General features: G+C 36.7%; 1 protein-coding gene across 1 annotated transcript; it reads left to right on the forward strand.

The window, feature by feature from the left end:
* Window positions 1–2,095: 2,095 nt before the first annotated feature.
* LOC148876811 (uncharacterized) lies at window positions 2,096–11,445 on the forward strand. Its single transcript, XM_088971748.1, has 9 exons — window positions 2,096–2,284; window positions 3,677–3,772; window positions 3,867–5,449; window positions 6,825–7,013; window positions 7,419–7,514; window positions 7,612–7,774; window positions 7,949–8,081; window positions 8,187–9,953; window positions 10,060–11,445. The coding sequence occupies exons 3-9, from the start codon at window positions 4,024–4,026 to the stop codon at window positions 10,480–10,482; spliced, it is 4,197 nt and encodes a 1,398-aa protein (XP_088827874.1). The 5' UTR covers window positions 2,096–2,284; window positions 3,677–3,772; window positions 3,867–4,023; the 3' UTR covers window positions 10,483–11,445.
* Window positions 11,446–18,166: the final 6,721 nt, after the last annotated feature.

The raw sequence follows: 18,166 nt of genomic DNA on the forward strand, positions 1-18,166 counted from the left end.
TTTTTTCCCTTTAAACCAAACTTAGCTCTTTAAACAACTGCATAAATAAATCACATTGTTTTGGTTAATGTTACAGTTGTTTTTCTTTTGAAATATAAATTCATTCATATTAGTGAATACACCCTTAATATAACTAGAATCAGGTTAGATCCAAATATATCTATGTATGAAATCAAATTTCCCAGCTTTGGTATTTGGAACCAAAATTTGTAGAGGGCTTTCCAAATTATGATGGATCTAGCCTTAAATTACAATTCTAATGTTATGAACATATAACAGTTATAGAGGAGAATTGATTAGCTGAACTTCATAGTTGTGTTTCGGGCTGTGGGGTCAATCATAATACCCCATGCAGGCCTTATGATCACGAGATCACATCGGCGCTTCACTGAGGGAGCCCCACAGCACCTTCTACTCATGTATTGAAAATATCTCTTAATGATATATAAATACGGGAGATAATCCCAATGCATGGTTTGATGTGCATGTAAGACACCAGTGTGATTCCATGATCCAGAATCTATGACTGGCGTGGGGTGTTATGATTGTTCCCTGGATCTGGATATTCTCCTCACACCATCTTCACAAGGCATTGCAGCCGGATATCAAGAATATCTCCCCATGTTTCGTGGAAATAGTGTGAAAAGTAGATCCAAACTCTGATCTTACCACCAGCAGCATAGCTATCAAATTTCATGATTTATTATTACTTTGTCATCAAATGGATAAAATGACTAAATAATAAAATGTTTGAGGGTATACTGATCAAACCGACTTTAGTTTTCAGTCTTAAAAGAAAAGTCACTATCCTTCTTTATAACTTATTAAATCATGAAAATAATAAAGTACTATTCAGTTTAACCATTTCAGCTGTTGCTTTAATTAATGGTAAGGCTTGCAAGTTGGGCAAGTCCACCCCAAGTCCAACCTGACCCACCTGAGCTTTTGCATGGGTTGGGTTTCAAATTTTTAGATTTTGAGTTGGATCAACTTGGGTTTGATCTAACTTAGTTGAGGCTTCAAATAGTTTTAGCCCAATCCGACCCAATTTGAGTTCACATAATATACTATTATTTTGCACAATGAATATGCATATAAATTAATTTAATGTCAAAGCCATGCACTAATACATATGCATTATTGCATTAAAAATTATTTCAAACCTGATTAACCATAATTGAGCTCGATCCCAAACCCGACTCGAATTGGGTTGACGTTCATCCTCATTTCTATTCAGCTTGCCAAAGTTGCACTTGCACCCCCTAATTAATGGCTCCTCAATGACATGTTCACTGAAATTCAAGGGCTTATGGAAAAGAATGAATTGTACGTACGTAAGTAGATCCGAATTCATCGTTGGCCAAGTTCAACTTGTACATAAAGAATATTAATAATATAAAATAAATAGAGATGTTTTCAATGTGCGGCTGGGTTAACCTGGCGAACACAGTGGGTCAAGGAAAAGAAGATGCGACCGTTTCAACCTTCCCCGGCTTAGGGCTTTCAGCTTTGGGCCTTTTCGCACGAGTGTCAATTTTGCATTCCTTGGGTAAGCATAGAATGGTCACGGGGACAACTGTACCTAAAATCTCTAGATTTGGAACTTTTCATTCTGGAGCTGATAATATACGTACTCAACCACTTCTAACTTTGTAGTCCATGCACATAAGCCGCTGCATTAGAATATTTTCTACGATGCAAAAACTTTCCCTTTTTATCTTCTAAGGATCAGACGGTCTAGAACATCTGACCCAGCTGGTTTTCTTGCACAGATCTAAGAAGATCCGGATTCGTCTCCCTTCGCAACATATGTGCCCGAAAAACTTTTTTGGACCCATCAACCACGCGGTGACCCCGGCGGCAATTGAATCTTTAAACACTCCAGAGTCTGAAACTGAACTGCGTAATGACACCGGTATCCTTTTGTCCCCATTCTACAACTTTTCTAAAGATTCCGGCTAATTTCGTCAATTCAAATTCTAATGCCATTTAATGTAAATAGTTGCAAAACAAAGGAGTTTTATGGTTATTTCCATCTCTTTCTTATTTCCTAGAATGGATAAACAAATATAATAAAGTTTGCGGAAACCAAATTATCTATTTAGCCAGGAAAATGTTTTAACGGCGACCGGACAGATTTTCCGTCCAGAAATTGGGTCCGATATTTCCTATATAAACCCGTTCCTCCCTCTTACTTGCATTCATTCTCTTCGTTCGCTCGCTCTCTCGCTCAGGCTCTCTAATCCCTCTCCATCTCTGTCTCTGGATTCGGAGTTCCTGAGAGGTAAGATGCAATCTATTTCCGAATCTTTTATTTATTTTCTGTTCATTTATTTATTTTTTTTTAAATTTTGATTACTGGTACAAGATATTGCTTGATTGTGAAGTGCTAAAAGATCGGTTGCGGAGAAGCAGATCGAAATATTAATATTTATTTGTGATTTCCCCCCGGTATAAATTCTCCTATTGTTTGGTGGCCTTCTCTTAATCAGATAGGATTGTGCTCATTTTAATAACCGAAAGGATTAGATATCTGGTATATTTGATGAATTCGTTGATTGGATTGAGGATTTGTACTTCTGGAAGAAGAATTAGCGAGTGATTTAGAGTTTTATTACTTAATCTCTGTTCTGTGAAACCCTAAGAAAATGCTGCATCAGTCTTAGGATGAAGTGTTTAGAGTCTATGTTTTTTCTATGGTCTGGGGTTCAATCCATCTGGAACCATTGGATGGTTTTCTTACGGTAACTAAGATGGTAGTGTCTTTACCCTCAAGTGGTAGTCAGACCACCTCAGGATTGTTTTGACTTGACTACTAGACCATGAGGTTTGTTCATTAAATAAATTGCACGGGAATTGAAGTTTTAGACTATTTCTTTTCCTGTTTTTGGTTGTTTAGTGTACACTTGCATTTAATTGTTCGTATATATTCTTTGCTTGCTTTTTTCCCTCTAGGAAGAACTCCAAATTGTTCTGATGGGTTGTATTGGTCCCTACGTCTTTTCCCTGATGGTGAAGAGAAATTTTAGGGGTGAGAGTTATCTTTATGGGGTCTAGTGATAATGGGGGTTGTAATTGTGTACTGTATACATATTTTTGGCTTATAAAATATTCTTGAATGCTTTATAGTACCAATAACCTTAACATTATCATTTTCATCTGTTATCCTTTTTATTCATAAAATGTCATAACACGCAGCCTTATTTGAAAATAATTAGAAATATTCAAGGTTTGAATTTCAACAGTCACAATGGCCGGGCTCTTTCACTTGTTTTTTCTATGAGCAATTACGAATAAAGATCTTATAAGCAGTGTCAATTAATAACTTTGCCTGATATACTGGTAGGTTATTTGACTTGTTCTCCATGCTTTACAATGTATCTGCTGCCGAGGATGCAAAATGCTTCATTTAATAACAAAAATGAACCATATACTTGAGTAAATACAAGAATATTAACAGGAAATTTTGCTAATTCCTTCTCTTGCAATATAAAGATCTTATAATTTTTACCTTTATTTGTAAATCCGCAAGATGAGAGAACAACTTAAATTCATTGTACAGATGCTTTTTGTGCATAATTTTCTGCTTGTGGTAGTCTGAGATCAGATGATCTGATATATGCTTGATTATTTAATTTTTTACCATTACTGATTTATTAAGTGTTAAATCTTGCAGTAAATTGTTATTTCCTTGGATAAGAGGAATTGCAATGAAAACCTTTTGGCCAATGAAGATAATATGGAGTTTGGATTGTCTTACAAATATGCCCTGGTATGTCTGATTTTGATCTACTCGCCTAAAGAAGTACTAATATCTGTTTCTATCACATAGCTTATTTAAATGTCTTCACTGAATGAACATGCAGAGACCTCTACTCTTCTGGAAGTCAATTCTAAAGACTTGGTGTCAATCATCTGTACTATCGGCATGTCATGGACATTTCTCTGTAAAAGAAAATCAACAAAAGCAGTCCATAGCCCTGGCTGGAAATAGAGTTGAGCTTGTATGCATTTACATATGAGATGGGGTGTCGAGGAAGACCACTCTTTGATCTTAATGAACCCCCTGCTGAAGAAGATGAAGAGAATGATGGTGTCCTCTGCTTCCAGCCTCAAAAGGCATTTCCATCTTCAAATCCTTGCAAGTCTGATTTGTTTGCATCATCAGAGGGTTCTCAAAGAATAGTAAATAACCATGCATTCTCGCATGCATCATCTGTTTCAGGCTTCCAACCATTTGTTAGGCCTAAAGATGTGCACAATGCTGAAGAGTGTTTTAAACAGAAGGAAGATAATTTGGATTACAAAGCTGCTCCATCATCTAATACAAGTCACTCTGAGGAAAATAAAGCAGTGGCACTACTGCAGCCTCTTGGCCTTGCTGATGCTCCAGTTGTTGAAAGAGAAGAAGGGGAATGGTCAGATGCTGAAGGTTTTGCCGGTGCATTTGACAGCACTACAGACATCAGTAAGCATGAACAACAAACTAATGATAATGGATTAGCCACACAAAAGCAAGAAATAGCTGATAGAACTGATCTTTCTACTTCGGCGAAGACTGTTGAAAATATCTCTTGTGATTTTAGAGTTCCTGGGGGCACGAAGGATGATGTTACAGACGTCAAAAAGGATGGGATTCATAGTCAGGCTTCTTCAGGATTGGACCCAGAACCATTTGATGGGATATGCAGCAATAGCCGACAGTCAGAGGGCAATACAAAAGTAGATGTAGCAAATGATGGACAGGAAGAGTCTTCAGTAGCTGTGACTAAAAGAGAAGTTAAAGGGGTTGAAGCAATTCATGCACTCAAATGTGCAAATAATCCTGTGAAGAAGAATAAGCTTGATCACCACAAGGAGGCAATGTTAGGAAAAAAACGTACTAGACAGACAATGTTTCTTAATTTGGAGGATGTAAGGCAAGCTGGCCCCATTAAAACTTCCACTCCAAGAAGGCAAACCTTTTCAGCACCCACAACTACTCGGACAATGAAGGAAATTCGTAATACTCCCTCTCCAGCTGAACGCAGTGGTGACAGGCAGGGGCAATCCATAGCCAAGGATCCAAAACAGGGAGATACCTTATGTAATGAAGGAGGCATTCCAATGGAATATATTGACCATAAATCTGAATCTAATGGTGATATTAATTCAGGACATAGGTCTAAGAGGCTAAACAGCGGCAATGACAACCATGCAGAGATGCATCCACCATTCATTCCAAGACAAGGTTCATGGAAGCAGCCTGCAGATTCAAGGCAACTCAAGAATGCACAGGTGCCAACTAGGAAACAACCTTTGGTCATTCAAAACCCAATGGATCAAAAATTGGGTAATAAGAAACATCTTCCTGTCAAAAAACAAACTACAAACAATGTACAATATCAAGATACATCCGTTGAACGCCTTCTAAGGGAGGTGACCAATGACAAGTTATGGCATCGTCCAGGTTTGACATCTTTGAGCCTTTGTATTTTAAACCATTATCTATTGACTATTTCAATTACTATATCCTGTTTTTTGTTTCTATGCTTTTTGGTTCACTTTATTATTTTATATCCATTTTTTTGAGGCCTGCTATTTAGAGTTCCACTGTCCATGGTTTCCCAACTTTATTCCTTTTGAGTTTTGTATGCTTCTCAAAGTTTCAATTGCAATCCCCATTCTGATTTTCTCCTTACTTACCAGGCAATGTGAAACAAAATCTGAATTGTCTTCTCCATATAAATCGTGGCAACTAATGTTGTAAAGGTTGGAAAGACAAATGTGTGCCTGTGGACCAGACTGGACTGCACCAGGGTAGTTTTGGTATAAAAATATTGATCACTTGGAAAAGATCAAGTTATTTTGAACTATCCATTGGGTATAGAGCTAATAATCTCTTGACTCTTGCTACTTGATGCAAAAGTTTCAGAGAGTTACTGAAATGGTGTATTATTGGAAAAATATTGGTATCGTTTTGCCCATATTGCTTCTAGTATAGTCTGATTGTCATGATGAAATGGTTGAGATGAATAGAGCATATTGGAATGCAACCAAATATTTTGTGCCTTTTACTGAACTGCATGTGCCATTATGTTTTTTTTTTTTATTTTATTTTTTGATAAGTAATTGTGAGATATTCTATTAAATGGAGGGGGAGCCTCCTTCTAAGCTTGTACATTTATATGCTATCTGTACAAGAAAGATAACAGGATTTTACAAAGAAAAAAATCTACCCTGTGCCATCATGTCCTGCTAAGTGCTAATAGAGTTGTGAGGGAAGACCGGGAATTTGGCTTTATATTGGATGTTAAATTTGCGAAACTGTGGATTGAAGAACTTTGGGCCCATTCATGGTAGAAGGATCCCATGTAGCTTCAGTTGGTAGGCATCCAACTTTTAGAGTGGCCATGTTGAATTCTAAATTCAAGGGATTGTAATTGAATCCTAGCCAGAGGACTTTTTAGGGCTTCTCAAGTGAGAAATAAAAAGATAACTTAAAATAATAGTTCTTTGTAAATCCTAAATTATCAAGTTTTCACAATACGGGAGGAAATGCCAAATTAGAAGAAAAAAGTTCCTGTGGAGTTTCATGGATGATGTATGTATAAGCTTTCTTCTGAAGTGCAATAAAACACTGATAACAGATTAAACCATTAAATGTGGTGAATGAGGCTTCCATATTACACTCTTAAGTCTTCATCTTGAGGATTGTATTTCTAACTCATATATGCGAAGTTTGCTGGCTTATTGGTTCTTTTCATTTCTGGTAGCAATGTAGCATGTTATGTTCCAGGGATTTTTCTGTTTCAGAATATAATACAACTGTGTTTGTTCATCAGAGGAGACAGAACTTCAATGTGTTCCAGGACGTTTTGAATCTGTAGAAGAGTATGTTAGAGTGCTTGAACCTTTGTTGTTTGAGGAATGCCGGGCACAACTATACAGCAATTGGGAGGAATTTACTGAAATGGTTTCAAGAGATGCACATGTGATGGTTCGTATAAAAAATGTGGAAAGGCGAGAAAGAGGTAATCAGCATTTACACTCATTTATTTAGTCCTGTTTGACGTACTGGTTCCTTGATGAATTTATCATATTGGTGGGAGGACCTGGATCCTGTCATGTTAGTGACAGCATGTCTTTCTCTGGGAGAAATATCTTGTCCATGTTGTCAGCATCATTTGCCTTCCTATGTAGTGTTATATTAGTAAATGAATAAGATAAGAGATCGGTGCTTGGTAGTGTTTCCTTCAGTGTATTGCATTCTGAAGACACTTTGTTGGCACTTTGCTTCATACATGTGTTTGGTTGTTTGCATAACTAATTCTATTGAACAGATGATGCTTGATATTTTTAAAGGTCATTTCTTCCTTTTCTTGATTGTTAATATTATCTTAGTTTCTTTAAACTATAGATTCATTTGTGGGTTTTAGGCTGGTATGATGTAATAGTTCTTCCTATGCATGAAACCAAATGGACGTTTAAGGAAGGTGATGTTGCTGTTCTTTCATCCCCAAGAACTGGAACAGGTTTGATTTATGATTAATTTCTGCCCTTCTCTCTACATTTATTGTGCGTTGTTCATATTTACTGCCTGTAATGTTAACTGGGTACATTATCAAGCAGCCAGATCTAAGAGGAAAAGTTCTGTTGCAAGTGAAGATGATATGGAGCCTGAGGTCAATGGACGTGTTGCTGGTACTGTTAGGCGATATATACCCATTGATAGTCGTGATCCTCCAGGGGCCATTCTTCACTTTTATGTTGGGGATACACATGATGCTAACAGGTCAGTTTTGGAATCTTAGCTCTTTGAGCTTGAGTTATTTGCATCTTCTCATCTTGTAAGTTATGACACTTTTCCCCGTCATGGCCAAGGACAATGATATGCCCCAGTCATTTATAGAAAGCAGCAGCATTTTTTATAACATCCTCTAATAATAGTTCTATTTTTGGGGTTCAGCAAGGTTGATGATGATCATATCTTGAGGAAATTTCAGCCCAAGGGCATCTGGTATCTTACTGTGCTTGGTTCCCTTGCAACTACTCAACGTGAATATATTGCCCTGCATGCATTTCGTCGTCTCAATTTGCAGGTATTTATCATATCCAGTTTATTGAAAAATGGGTTCATAGCATATATTTGCAATATGTCCTCTGAAAAATGCTTATTCAAGCCTTTTTTTGTGGTTTCTGTCTAGATGCAAACTGCAATCCTCAAGCCAAGTCCAGAGTATTTCCCTAAATATGAAGAACAACCTCCTGCTATGCCTGAATGCTTCACACAAAACTTTGTTGAGTATCTGCACAGGACCTTTAATGGCCCTCAATTGGCTGCCATTCAATGGGCTGCGATGCATACAGCTGCTGGCACCAGTAGTGGAATGACAAAGAGGCAAGATCCTTGGCCTTTTACTCTTGTTCAAGGGCCTCCAGGAACAGGAAAAACACACACGGTGTGGGGAATGTTAAATGTCATCCATCTTGTTCAGTATCAACATTATTACACTGCCTTGCTTAAAAAATTAGCTCCAGAAAGTTATAAGCAAGCTAATGAGGGCAATTCTGAGAGTGTTAGCACAGGATCTATTGATGAAGTTCTTCAGAGCATGGATCAGAGTCTCTTCCGCACTTTGCCAAAACTCTGCCCAAAACCTAGGATGCTTGTATGTGCTCCTTCAAATGCAGCAACTGATGAATTGCTAGCACGTGTTCTTGACCGTGGATTTATTGATGGTGAGATGAAAGTCTACCGGCCTGATGTGGCCCGAGTTGGTGTTGATTCACAGACTCGTGCTGCACAGGCTGTTTCTGTTGAGCGAAGGACTGAGCAGATTCTAGTCAAGAGCCGTGAGGAAATTATTGGTTGGATGCACCAGTTGAAGCTTCGTGAGGCTCAGCTATCACAACAGATTGCTTGTCTTCAGAGGGAATTAAACGCTGCAGCTGCAGCAGGACGTTCTCAAGGTTCTGTTGGTGTTGATCCTGATATTCTTGTTGCTCGGGACCATAATCGTGACACATTACTGCAAAATCTAGCAGCAGTTGTAGAGGGAAGGGATAAAATTCTGGTGGAGATGTCCCGCCTTCTCATTTTGGAAGGTAGATTTCGTGCAGGTAGCAGTTTCAATATGGAAGAAGCTCGTGCAAATTTGGAAGCTAGTTTTGCCAATGAAGCTGAGATTGTTTTTACAACAGTGTCAAGTAGTGGTCGCAAGTTGTTTTCTCGTCTTACTCATGGTTTTGATATGGTTGTTATTGATGAGGCAGCTCAGGCTAGTGAAGTTGCTATTCTTCCTCCTCTTTCTCTTGGTGCAGCTCGCTGTGTTCTGGTTGGAGATCCTCAGCAGCTTCCTGCAACAGTTATTAGCAAGGCTGCTGGGACCTTGTTATACAGTAGAAGTCTGTTTGAGAGGTTCCAGCAAGCTGGTTGTCCAACAATGTTGTTGTCCGTGCAGTACAGGATGCATCCTCAAATCCGGGATTTCCCTTCCAGGTACTTTTACCAAGGACGTCTTACTGACAGTGAAAGTGTTGCCAATCAACCTGATGAGGTTTACTTCAAGGATCCTTTATTGAGATCTTATATTTTCTATGATATTACACATGGGCGTGAATCTCATAGAGGTGGATCAGTCTCTTACCAAAACATTCACGAAGCACAATTTTGTTTCCGCTTGTATGACCATCTTCAGAAAACTTTGAAATCCTTGGGAGTTGGGAAAGCCTCTGTTGGCATAATAACCCCTTACAAGCTGCAGTTAAAATGCCTCCAACGTGAGTTTGAGGAGGTTTTGAATTCAGAAGAAGGGAAAGACCTATATATAAACACTGTAGATGCATTCCAAGGTCAAGAACGTGATGTCATAATCATGTCATGTGTCCGGGCATCAAATCATGGTGTGGGCTTTGTTGCTGATATTCGTCGGATGAATGTTGCTCTAACTCGTGCAAGGCGAGCATTATGGGTATGATTTCCCCCTGATTATTTTCCTTTTTCTCCCATTTTATAAGTACATTCACACAAGCATGCATTGGCATATATTCTCTCTTTGAACTTTGATGTATTAACAGGTTATGGGCAATGCCAATGCTCTGGTGCAATCTGACGACTGGGCTGCGTTGATCACTGATGCGAAGGCAAGGAACTGTTATGTTGACATGGATTCTCTACCCAAGGAATTCCTGGTTCCAAAAGGCCCTGCATATACTCCATTTATGGGTAAAGCTTCCTCTAACATGAGGGGTTTGAGAACATCTGGACCAAGGCAGAGACACATGGACTTACATCCTGAGTCTAAATCAGGCACACCCTCAGAAGAAGACGAGAAGCTGAACAGTTTGCCAATGACAAGGAATGGAGCCTACCGAAACTTCAGGATTCCAGAGAATTCCTCGGATGATTTGGATCAGTCAGGAGATAAATCTCAAGATGCCTGGCAATATGGCATCCAAAAGAAACAAAGTTCTGGGGTGCTGGGCAAGAGAGATTCGTAATGGGGCTAGCTGCAATGATGCCTACAGCTGTTTTTGGTGCCCAAGGGAGTTAGGGAAAGATCACTTGACCTCAATTTTCTTGGTGCTCCTTTGCTTGGGCTGGACAATTGAGGAGAATTTGCTCATCTTCTGCCTTGTTCAGCAGCACAAGGCATGATGGAGGACAAGCCAGATCATGCTCAACACAGGCAACTTGAGTTATACAAAAGATTGAGTGGATCAAGGGAAACATGGAACCTGAAGAATGAAAGTTGAATTATTGAGTGCTTTGTCAGATCAAAATGCTGCAGATGTTGCAAGTTGAGATTGGCTCAAAATGATCTGTTGGATAATAGTTCTGCAAGAAGCTTGGAGCTGTCTGGAAATAGTTGATATTCCTTCCTGCAAGCAGTAAGATGGGACTAAGCAAAGCCATGTTGATTGACTTGGATTCTCAAGATAAGGCTCAGCAAGGGGATTTTGCTTCTTTCTTGCGGAGAAGTGGGAATAGCGTGCACAGGCAAGCAGCCAGCCAGTTGGAGGATCTGCAAGCTGAAGTATGTTTGAAGCTAAACCAGCACAGTTTATTTTTCTTTTTGTGGGGTGGTGGAGGGGGAGGGCTCTTGCATCTGGAGGTGCTGAGCCTTCATGCTGGGTTGAACTTTTGACTCTCCCTTGTCAATTTGTCATAGCTTGCTGATTGCATGGAACTCGGAATGCCGGAGTACAAGCGCAGTTGCAAGGCTGTGGGGTATATATTCAAATGTTTAATATTTCTATTGTTTGAAGAGAAAATGTGGATGGCAACTCCAAGGTATATACTGAATTAAAATTATTATCTATATAAAAAGAACGAGTTACAGGATCCATACAAGAAGAATCAATCTAACGTGAGAAGTAGTTGGGAATTGGGATGTCACCTTTACCTTTTGTAACTGTACATTATTAATCTTTGTAATAATATAATTCTTTTTCATCTTACCATTTCAACCTGCAATGACACGGAATGATGGGGAACGAGCCCCAATATTTGTAGCAAGTTGTTTGCCGTTATTGCCAGGTGGTTCTTCTGACGAGATGAGAACTTGAGAAGAATTTAAAAGCACAAGAAAAGGTTGACCTTGTAAATGCTTTAGATCAGCTGGAGGGGATCCTGTAACCTGTGGTTTTCATGGGACGAGGGGTAAGGGCTCTGTCACAATCGGATTTGACTATTACCTCCTCACTTGTGCAACAGTGAAAGTTCCTGTCCAAGGATATAAAGGTTCTTTCTTATTTATCGCTGAGGTGGATTTCTTTTGACATTGTTATGTACGATTTGAAGCTCCATATTGCATTTTTTTTTGGTCACGGCTTCTAAAATGGTGTGATACAGACAATTTTGGGGATGTATCATGAATGGCTTCAGGTCAGCAGCAGGCTAACAATCTGACATATTAGTAACTCGACTATTGAGCAGGGATTGGTGTCCTGCGAGCCTTGTAACTTATCATTAAGGCCACGTTTGGTTTGAAGGGAAAGGTAAGGAAACGTATACAAGATTTGTAAAGGTTTATCTGCCTTTTCTTTTTTCTTTTTTTTTTCCTTTTCAAATCAAACACAGTCTGGGTCTGTTTGCTTATGGATTTTGAGAGGGGGAAAAGATTTTGATTCTCATTGACCAAGATACCAAGGTAAGTGATATCTATCTCTCAATTAAGAAAGTAGAAAGTTGCCAAAACTTCGATGAGACAAAATTATCCCTTTTAGTAATAGCTTTTTATCTGGATAAGTATTTCCTAGGAAAATACTTAATTGGATAAATGCATTTATCTGGATAATAACTTTCTTAAAAACAAATGGGGGCCTAATTTGGATTCATGTGCCATAAGATCTTGCGATGAGGAAATCACGTGGCAGTGTTACAATTATGCTCCCATTTTTTGTGAGTGAATTAATACTTCTCATGGAAAAAAATAGCCGCCTCCTTTATATATGATTAGGGCAATTATAAAAATAATTTAAGTTGATATTATATCATCAAAATAATCACTTTATAGTATATGGTATTTGGACTAGAACACAAGGCAAATAATTTATGGTATATATAGATCTATACGTTCATAATATTTGAAGTTTGTATAACTAAGCTGTAAGAGAAGCATTTCAAGCCCAATGCAGTATAGGCTGATCACTGATGTGAATGTTGGGGTTATCCACCGTTCATGTGGCATATACTAATGATTGACCAAATTGAATTGTCAACTCTGATATAACATGTGAGCAGGTTGCTCCGAGGACATCGTTCCATGGAATATGGCTCGTGGGATTGATCCAATTCGAATTCGACACACAAAAAATAAAAAAAAAATCAATTCGAATTCAAATTTGATCCTATAAGAGCCAAAATTTGAATATTCTTTTTGATCATAACAAATAGAATCAAATAGGAAGGCAGATTCAAGGCGAGGCACCCATTCCTTGTCGGGGATGGGGAATTCCCAAATTTTCTATAACTGATTGACAAACAACAAATTAAATAACAATAAATTACAATATTTTATGATAATTTCCAAAAAAATTATTGAAATTGCTATTGATTAGTAGTAATGTAGAGTAAGTTAATCATATACAATAACAATAAATAAATGTAAATTATTTACTATTAATCAAAGTAAATGTAATTATAGAAAAATAAATATAATTATGGTAAATTACATTATTTTTAATTAAAAGTAAACCATTTGTTGTTAATTAATGTAAAACCAGTATGGTCGAAGTCAACCAAGTGGTCTAGATTGGTGTGGATAGACTTAATAATTTTCCTAAATTATTTAATAATTACTTATTGAAATAATAATAATAGATTGCTCTTTAAACAATTATGAAACAATTTATGATAGATTAATTTCCTAATTTAATTACCTGAATTTTTAATAATTATTTAGTTGAATAATAATAATAATAATGGATTGTTATTTAAATAGTTTTGGAGAATTTTTGTTCATAGATTAGTTTCCTAATTTTTAATTACTTATTTAAAAAATAATTATGGATTATTAGTTAAAGAGTTTCCCTAAATTATTTGATAATTGTTAACTATAATTGTTGATTTTATAGAAATTGGTAAATTACGCTAATTAGTAATATATTTTATTGATAAATTATTATTGTAAAAATTTATTAAATTACAATGATTAATGTAAATTATGCTAAACATTGAAATTTTGAATGTTTATTGTTAATAATAAAATATTAGATAATGGATTATTTATTAAGTTTTAGTAGATTATTAAATTATTTAATATTTGTTAAATTTTAATAATTTTCATAACTAATGGATTATTTAACAATAATGGAAGATGCCATGAATAGATATAAATATTGTTTGATTTGGAAAATTAAATCTTAATAAATTATGACCCTATTTTTATGTGACAATGGATAGAATAGAGAAGAATTAGAGATAGAAATGAAAGAGAGGATAAAACATATTTTGAGCTAATTAAGGAGAGTAGTTAGGTTGTTATAGAAAGTGAGAGACGTGAGTTGTGGGGGGAGAGAGAGAACCTAATAGGAAGGGAGAGGAATGAAGAGAGAGGGTGCTGACTGCCAAGATGGCAAATTGGAAGTGGTGAGAATGGAAAGAGGAGAGAGTCAAGGAGAATGTTGGGTTGGGGTAATGGAGCAAGGAGAATTAAGGTGACGTGGACCATTTTGCTACACACACACACACACTAGTGGGGACTTGGGCGATGCACGGGAAAATATGAAAGAATGAACAATTTTATTTACCATAAATTAATTGATAAATTAATAACCAAAATGTGTTGTTAATTAACTAGAAGTTTTCAAAACTATTTTTAATATTTCATAATTAAATATATTTATTTATTATTAATTTTTAGAAATTAATTATTAGTAGTTTAACAACTAAATATATACTTTTAATAAATATAAATTTATTAATAATTTGTAGTAATTTTAATAATAATAATAATAATTTTATTTATTTTAAATGAAAAAACCAATAATTATTTAATTTTTATTAATTTAATTATTTTAATATCTGTTATTATTTATTGGTAATTACAAAGCTAACACTTTTATTAATTTAACTAATAATTAACAATTATTATTAATAAACATAATCAATACAAATCGTATTTAGTAAAAATATAAAGCTAACATATTTTATTAATTTGACTAAAATAGCATAGTGACCCACCAATGTAAGAATTAAGAAAAAAACATCTTTCTCTCCCCCCTTTTATTTTATTTTCCCAATAACATAATTTAAGGTTATAGCATTATAGCTTTAGGTTTGCTTCTAGTTTTTATTTTTAGGCCCTTTTTGCTTTTCGGTAAGTTACTTACCCGAGTAAATGCACCTGGGTAAGTTTTTTCTTGGGAAACACTTACTTTGGTAAGTGCATTTACCCATGTTCTTTTATTTCTCATGTAAATAATGCAATGACCTTTTTAACCATAAAAATCCATTATCAAAAGGGGTATTTTTGTCCCGTTCAAGTGTTTGCAACTTTCCCTATAGGTGGCAAAGTTATTTACCCATCTAGGAGATGGGTATCGCTTATGTGGGTAAGTGATACACAAGAAAATAAACTTTCTCTAGTCCCCACATAAATTTGAAAAAAGAACGTGGGATTTTTGGTAATAGGAACCAAAATCCCATTGACCAACACCCAAACTAAAACATCGACAAAACCATCAAGCTTTTCCATTTCTTCTCTACCTTCTCTACATTTGGCCAATAGGTTGAGAACCTCAACACCCCTTTCAACCCCAGAATCAACCATTTCGACCAAAATTAGCACCGACCCACATTCTATAGCTCTCCTCTGGTTATGCGTAGTGGCTGCCTCTTTCTTTCCCCTCTCGTTCCCGTCCTGAAGGAGGGAAACTAGACCTCTAACTGCAAACGAGTAGGCATTGATCGTCCCCTTGTTAACTTACACAATGACAAGACTCATGAACATAGTGGCTGCAAGGGCCTTGTAGTTGGGTGTCCCACCTTACAAAGCAGAAACGACACGCCCAATTGCTCCTTCAGCAACCAAGCCCACCTTGTGTAGCAACAGAAGCAGGAGAGCAACGATGCTCGTGCGGAGTTCCAGCGGGGTTTGGAGGAGTTGATGTATGGTCATCTGGATGATTGTATGTCATTGGCTTCACGTAGCTCTAATCGAGATCAGGAGTCAGTCTCCTCTCTCCAGGTAAAACGTTGGGTAAAATGGTGGGCATTGAATGAAGTTTCCTCTCCTCTCTCGTTCCTTCAACCCAGATTAAAGATAAAGGAAATTAGGAAAATACAAAGGGAAAAGGATAAAATGTTTTGAATCTTTTCATAAAGGTTAGTTTTGGTATTAGGAAATTTTTAGACTCGCACTTGATATCACGTGATGGTTTTGACTGATGGCGAGTTAACATTAGGTACTGGATCGTCGCAAATTTAATGTTCGGGTACTAGATTGTTGTGCTTTAAAGTTCGGGTGCTAAATTGGCACTTTGCCTAAAGTATAGGGTACCTATCAGGAATTTTCCATATTTTTTTATCATTTTTTTGCAATATTTATTTACTTAGATTTTCCATCTAATTGAACAAAAATGACCATCTACACAGGAGTACAGGTTGATCATTTTCTCTGACTTCAGTATTAGAGGAATTAAACAATCAAACATTAATGGATAATTGCGAAGAAAAGAAGAAAAAAAAAAGAAATAAAAGACAAACACATTCTCTATCAAATCAATAGATATATTTCATTCAAACCAATCCACCCATCCATCAATACCTAGAGCTAACTACGATGGGCTGGGAAGATGTTGAGAATTTACAAGAATTGCAAATTTCATCAATTCTCTCCCTCCCCCTCAACCCTGGTTAAACCATGGAAAAAAGGGTAAGTAATGCAACAAAATAATGGAAGAAAAATGAAAGAAAACAACAACAACAACAATAAAAAAAAAATAATATTATTATCATGGGGCACAACTAGCAAGCCAAAGTTAATCACCAAGCCTATTGACAAGAAGCCCAAAATATTTAACTACTAGGATTATCAAGATGCATGGTACAAAGTTTTCCTACTACAGAATTCCGTCTTTAGACATTCTTGGTTCATCAGGTTTTCCGAAGACTTTCAAGGCCCATAACTTGACTGGGCATATGAGGCTAGTGAGGCTAGTGAATAGTGATGAACATGGCAGAGAATAGTGAGATATGCAGATAAATAGTGAATGAATAGTAATTTTGTAGAAAATAAAGCGCAATAAAACACTTTGAAGAAAGTTACAGATAATACTCAAAGAAAGCTTAAAATCATTACTTTAAATCTTAACGATACTTACAGAGGTATAGTAACACATAGCACAATAATAGATGCCTTAGATTGGCAATCTCTTACAAACACTCAGAAAACAATATTCACAAAACTCACAAAATAACTCTCACAAAGGAAACTTATTTTACAAGACTAGAGGACTTAGAGATGATTCTCCCAAGATTTTGCACACCCTTCATATGGGAGGAGTGCAGGTTATATAGAGGTAGAAGAGCAATCAAGAAACTTCAATTATTCGATCTTATTTTTGAGGTGTCTATAATTGAGATGCCTTTTGATTTTTCTAGGTTTGCATCTTAATTATTGAGATGCCTTCTTATCTTCTTTCGTCCTATTAGGAATAGGTGTTGGTTCTTTTCATTATTTCGGCTAAGAAGGAACCTTTACATAGTGTCCTGATGTGGGCTGAGAGAATGGATGCTATTTGTCTCGATGTCTTTTGAAATTCCTTTACTTTTCTCCTTCATCTTTTCAGTCTTTCGAAGAGACATCTCGTCGAGCTCTAGAGGGTCCAAATCTGGAAATTTGTTTCGTAGTTTATCCATATACGAATAAAAAATGGATTGAAAGATATCGTCTTCTTCAGTGGAAGGCTTGAGGATGACTGTAAGGTCAAATTTGTCCCACCATTTAATTTCAATTTTTCATTCAATGGCTGGGGGCATCCAAGATATATCCAGATGATAGCTCCACTTTAGAATCCAAGGGAGGCAAAAGGTCTTAAAAAACTCAAACTTCTTTATATGATCATATTCAAGATAAAATCTTCCTTTGCCAAATGCCCTGTATTTATCTAAGAGCTCTTGATGCGGAAAGACATCATCAAAAGCTCCCCAAGAAGTGCACCAAACATATACCTAGTCAGGGTATGGACCTTGAAAGTCTTCAGAAAACTTGATGAACCAAGAATGTCTAAAGATGGAATTCTGTAGTAGGAAAACTTTGTACCAGGCATCTTGATAATCCCAGTAGTTAAATATTTTGGGCCTCTTGTCAATAGGCTTGGTGATGAACTTTGGCTTGCTTGCTGTGCCCCATGATGATAGGGATAAAAACTTAACAATCATTAGCTTAGAATAAGCTATTTCAGTCTTGTTTGGGTTCCAAAAATAATGTTGAATCCTATCGGACCCAATGTGGAGGAGAATTTCTTCATAGTATTTCTGATCTTTGTTTTGACCGCATACTGTGAAATGATGCCCATCTAAGATGGATAGGGCAAGATGGTGAAGGGCTCCTTTTGGTTTGACATGGTTGGAGATGAAGGCGGCTTCTTCTCTTGAGATTGTGGTTACAAAATCTGATGAATTGAGTAAATATTGGCTGGAATTAGCCTCTTCCATAGTAGGAATTGGTTCCCTAAT

The sequence above is a fragment of the Nelumbo lutea genome, chromosome 1 (assembly GCF_056320005.1).
Source record: "Nelumbo lutea isolate HS-2025 chromosome 1, American lotus-T2T, whole genome shotgun sequence".
Classification (NCBI taxonomy): Eukaryota; Viridiplantae; Streptophyta; class Magnoliopsida; order Proteales; family Nelumbonaceae; genus Nelumbo; species Nelumbo lutea.

Coding starts and splice junctions, on each gene's coding strand:
- LOC148876811 (XM_088971748.1), top strand. CDS start 4,024: ATGGGGTGTCGAGGAAGACCACTCTTTGATCTTAATGAACCCCCTGCT. Junction 5,450..6,824: donor CAAGTTATGGCATCGTCCAG/GTTTGACATCTT, acceptor TTTGTTCATCAG/AGGAGACAGAACTTCAATGT. Junction 7,014..7,418: donor TGTGGAAAGGCGAGAAAGAG/GTAATCAGCATT, acceptor TGTGGGTTTTAG/GCTGGTATGATGTAATAGTT.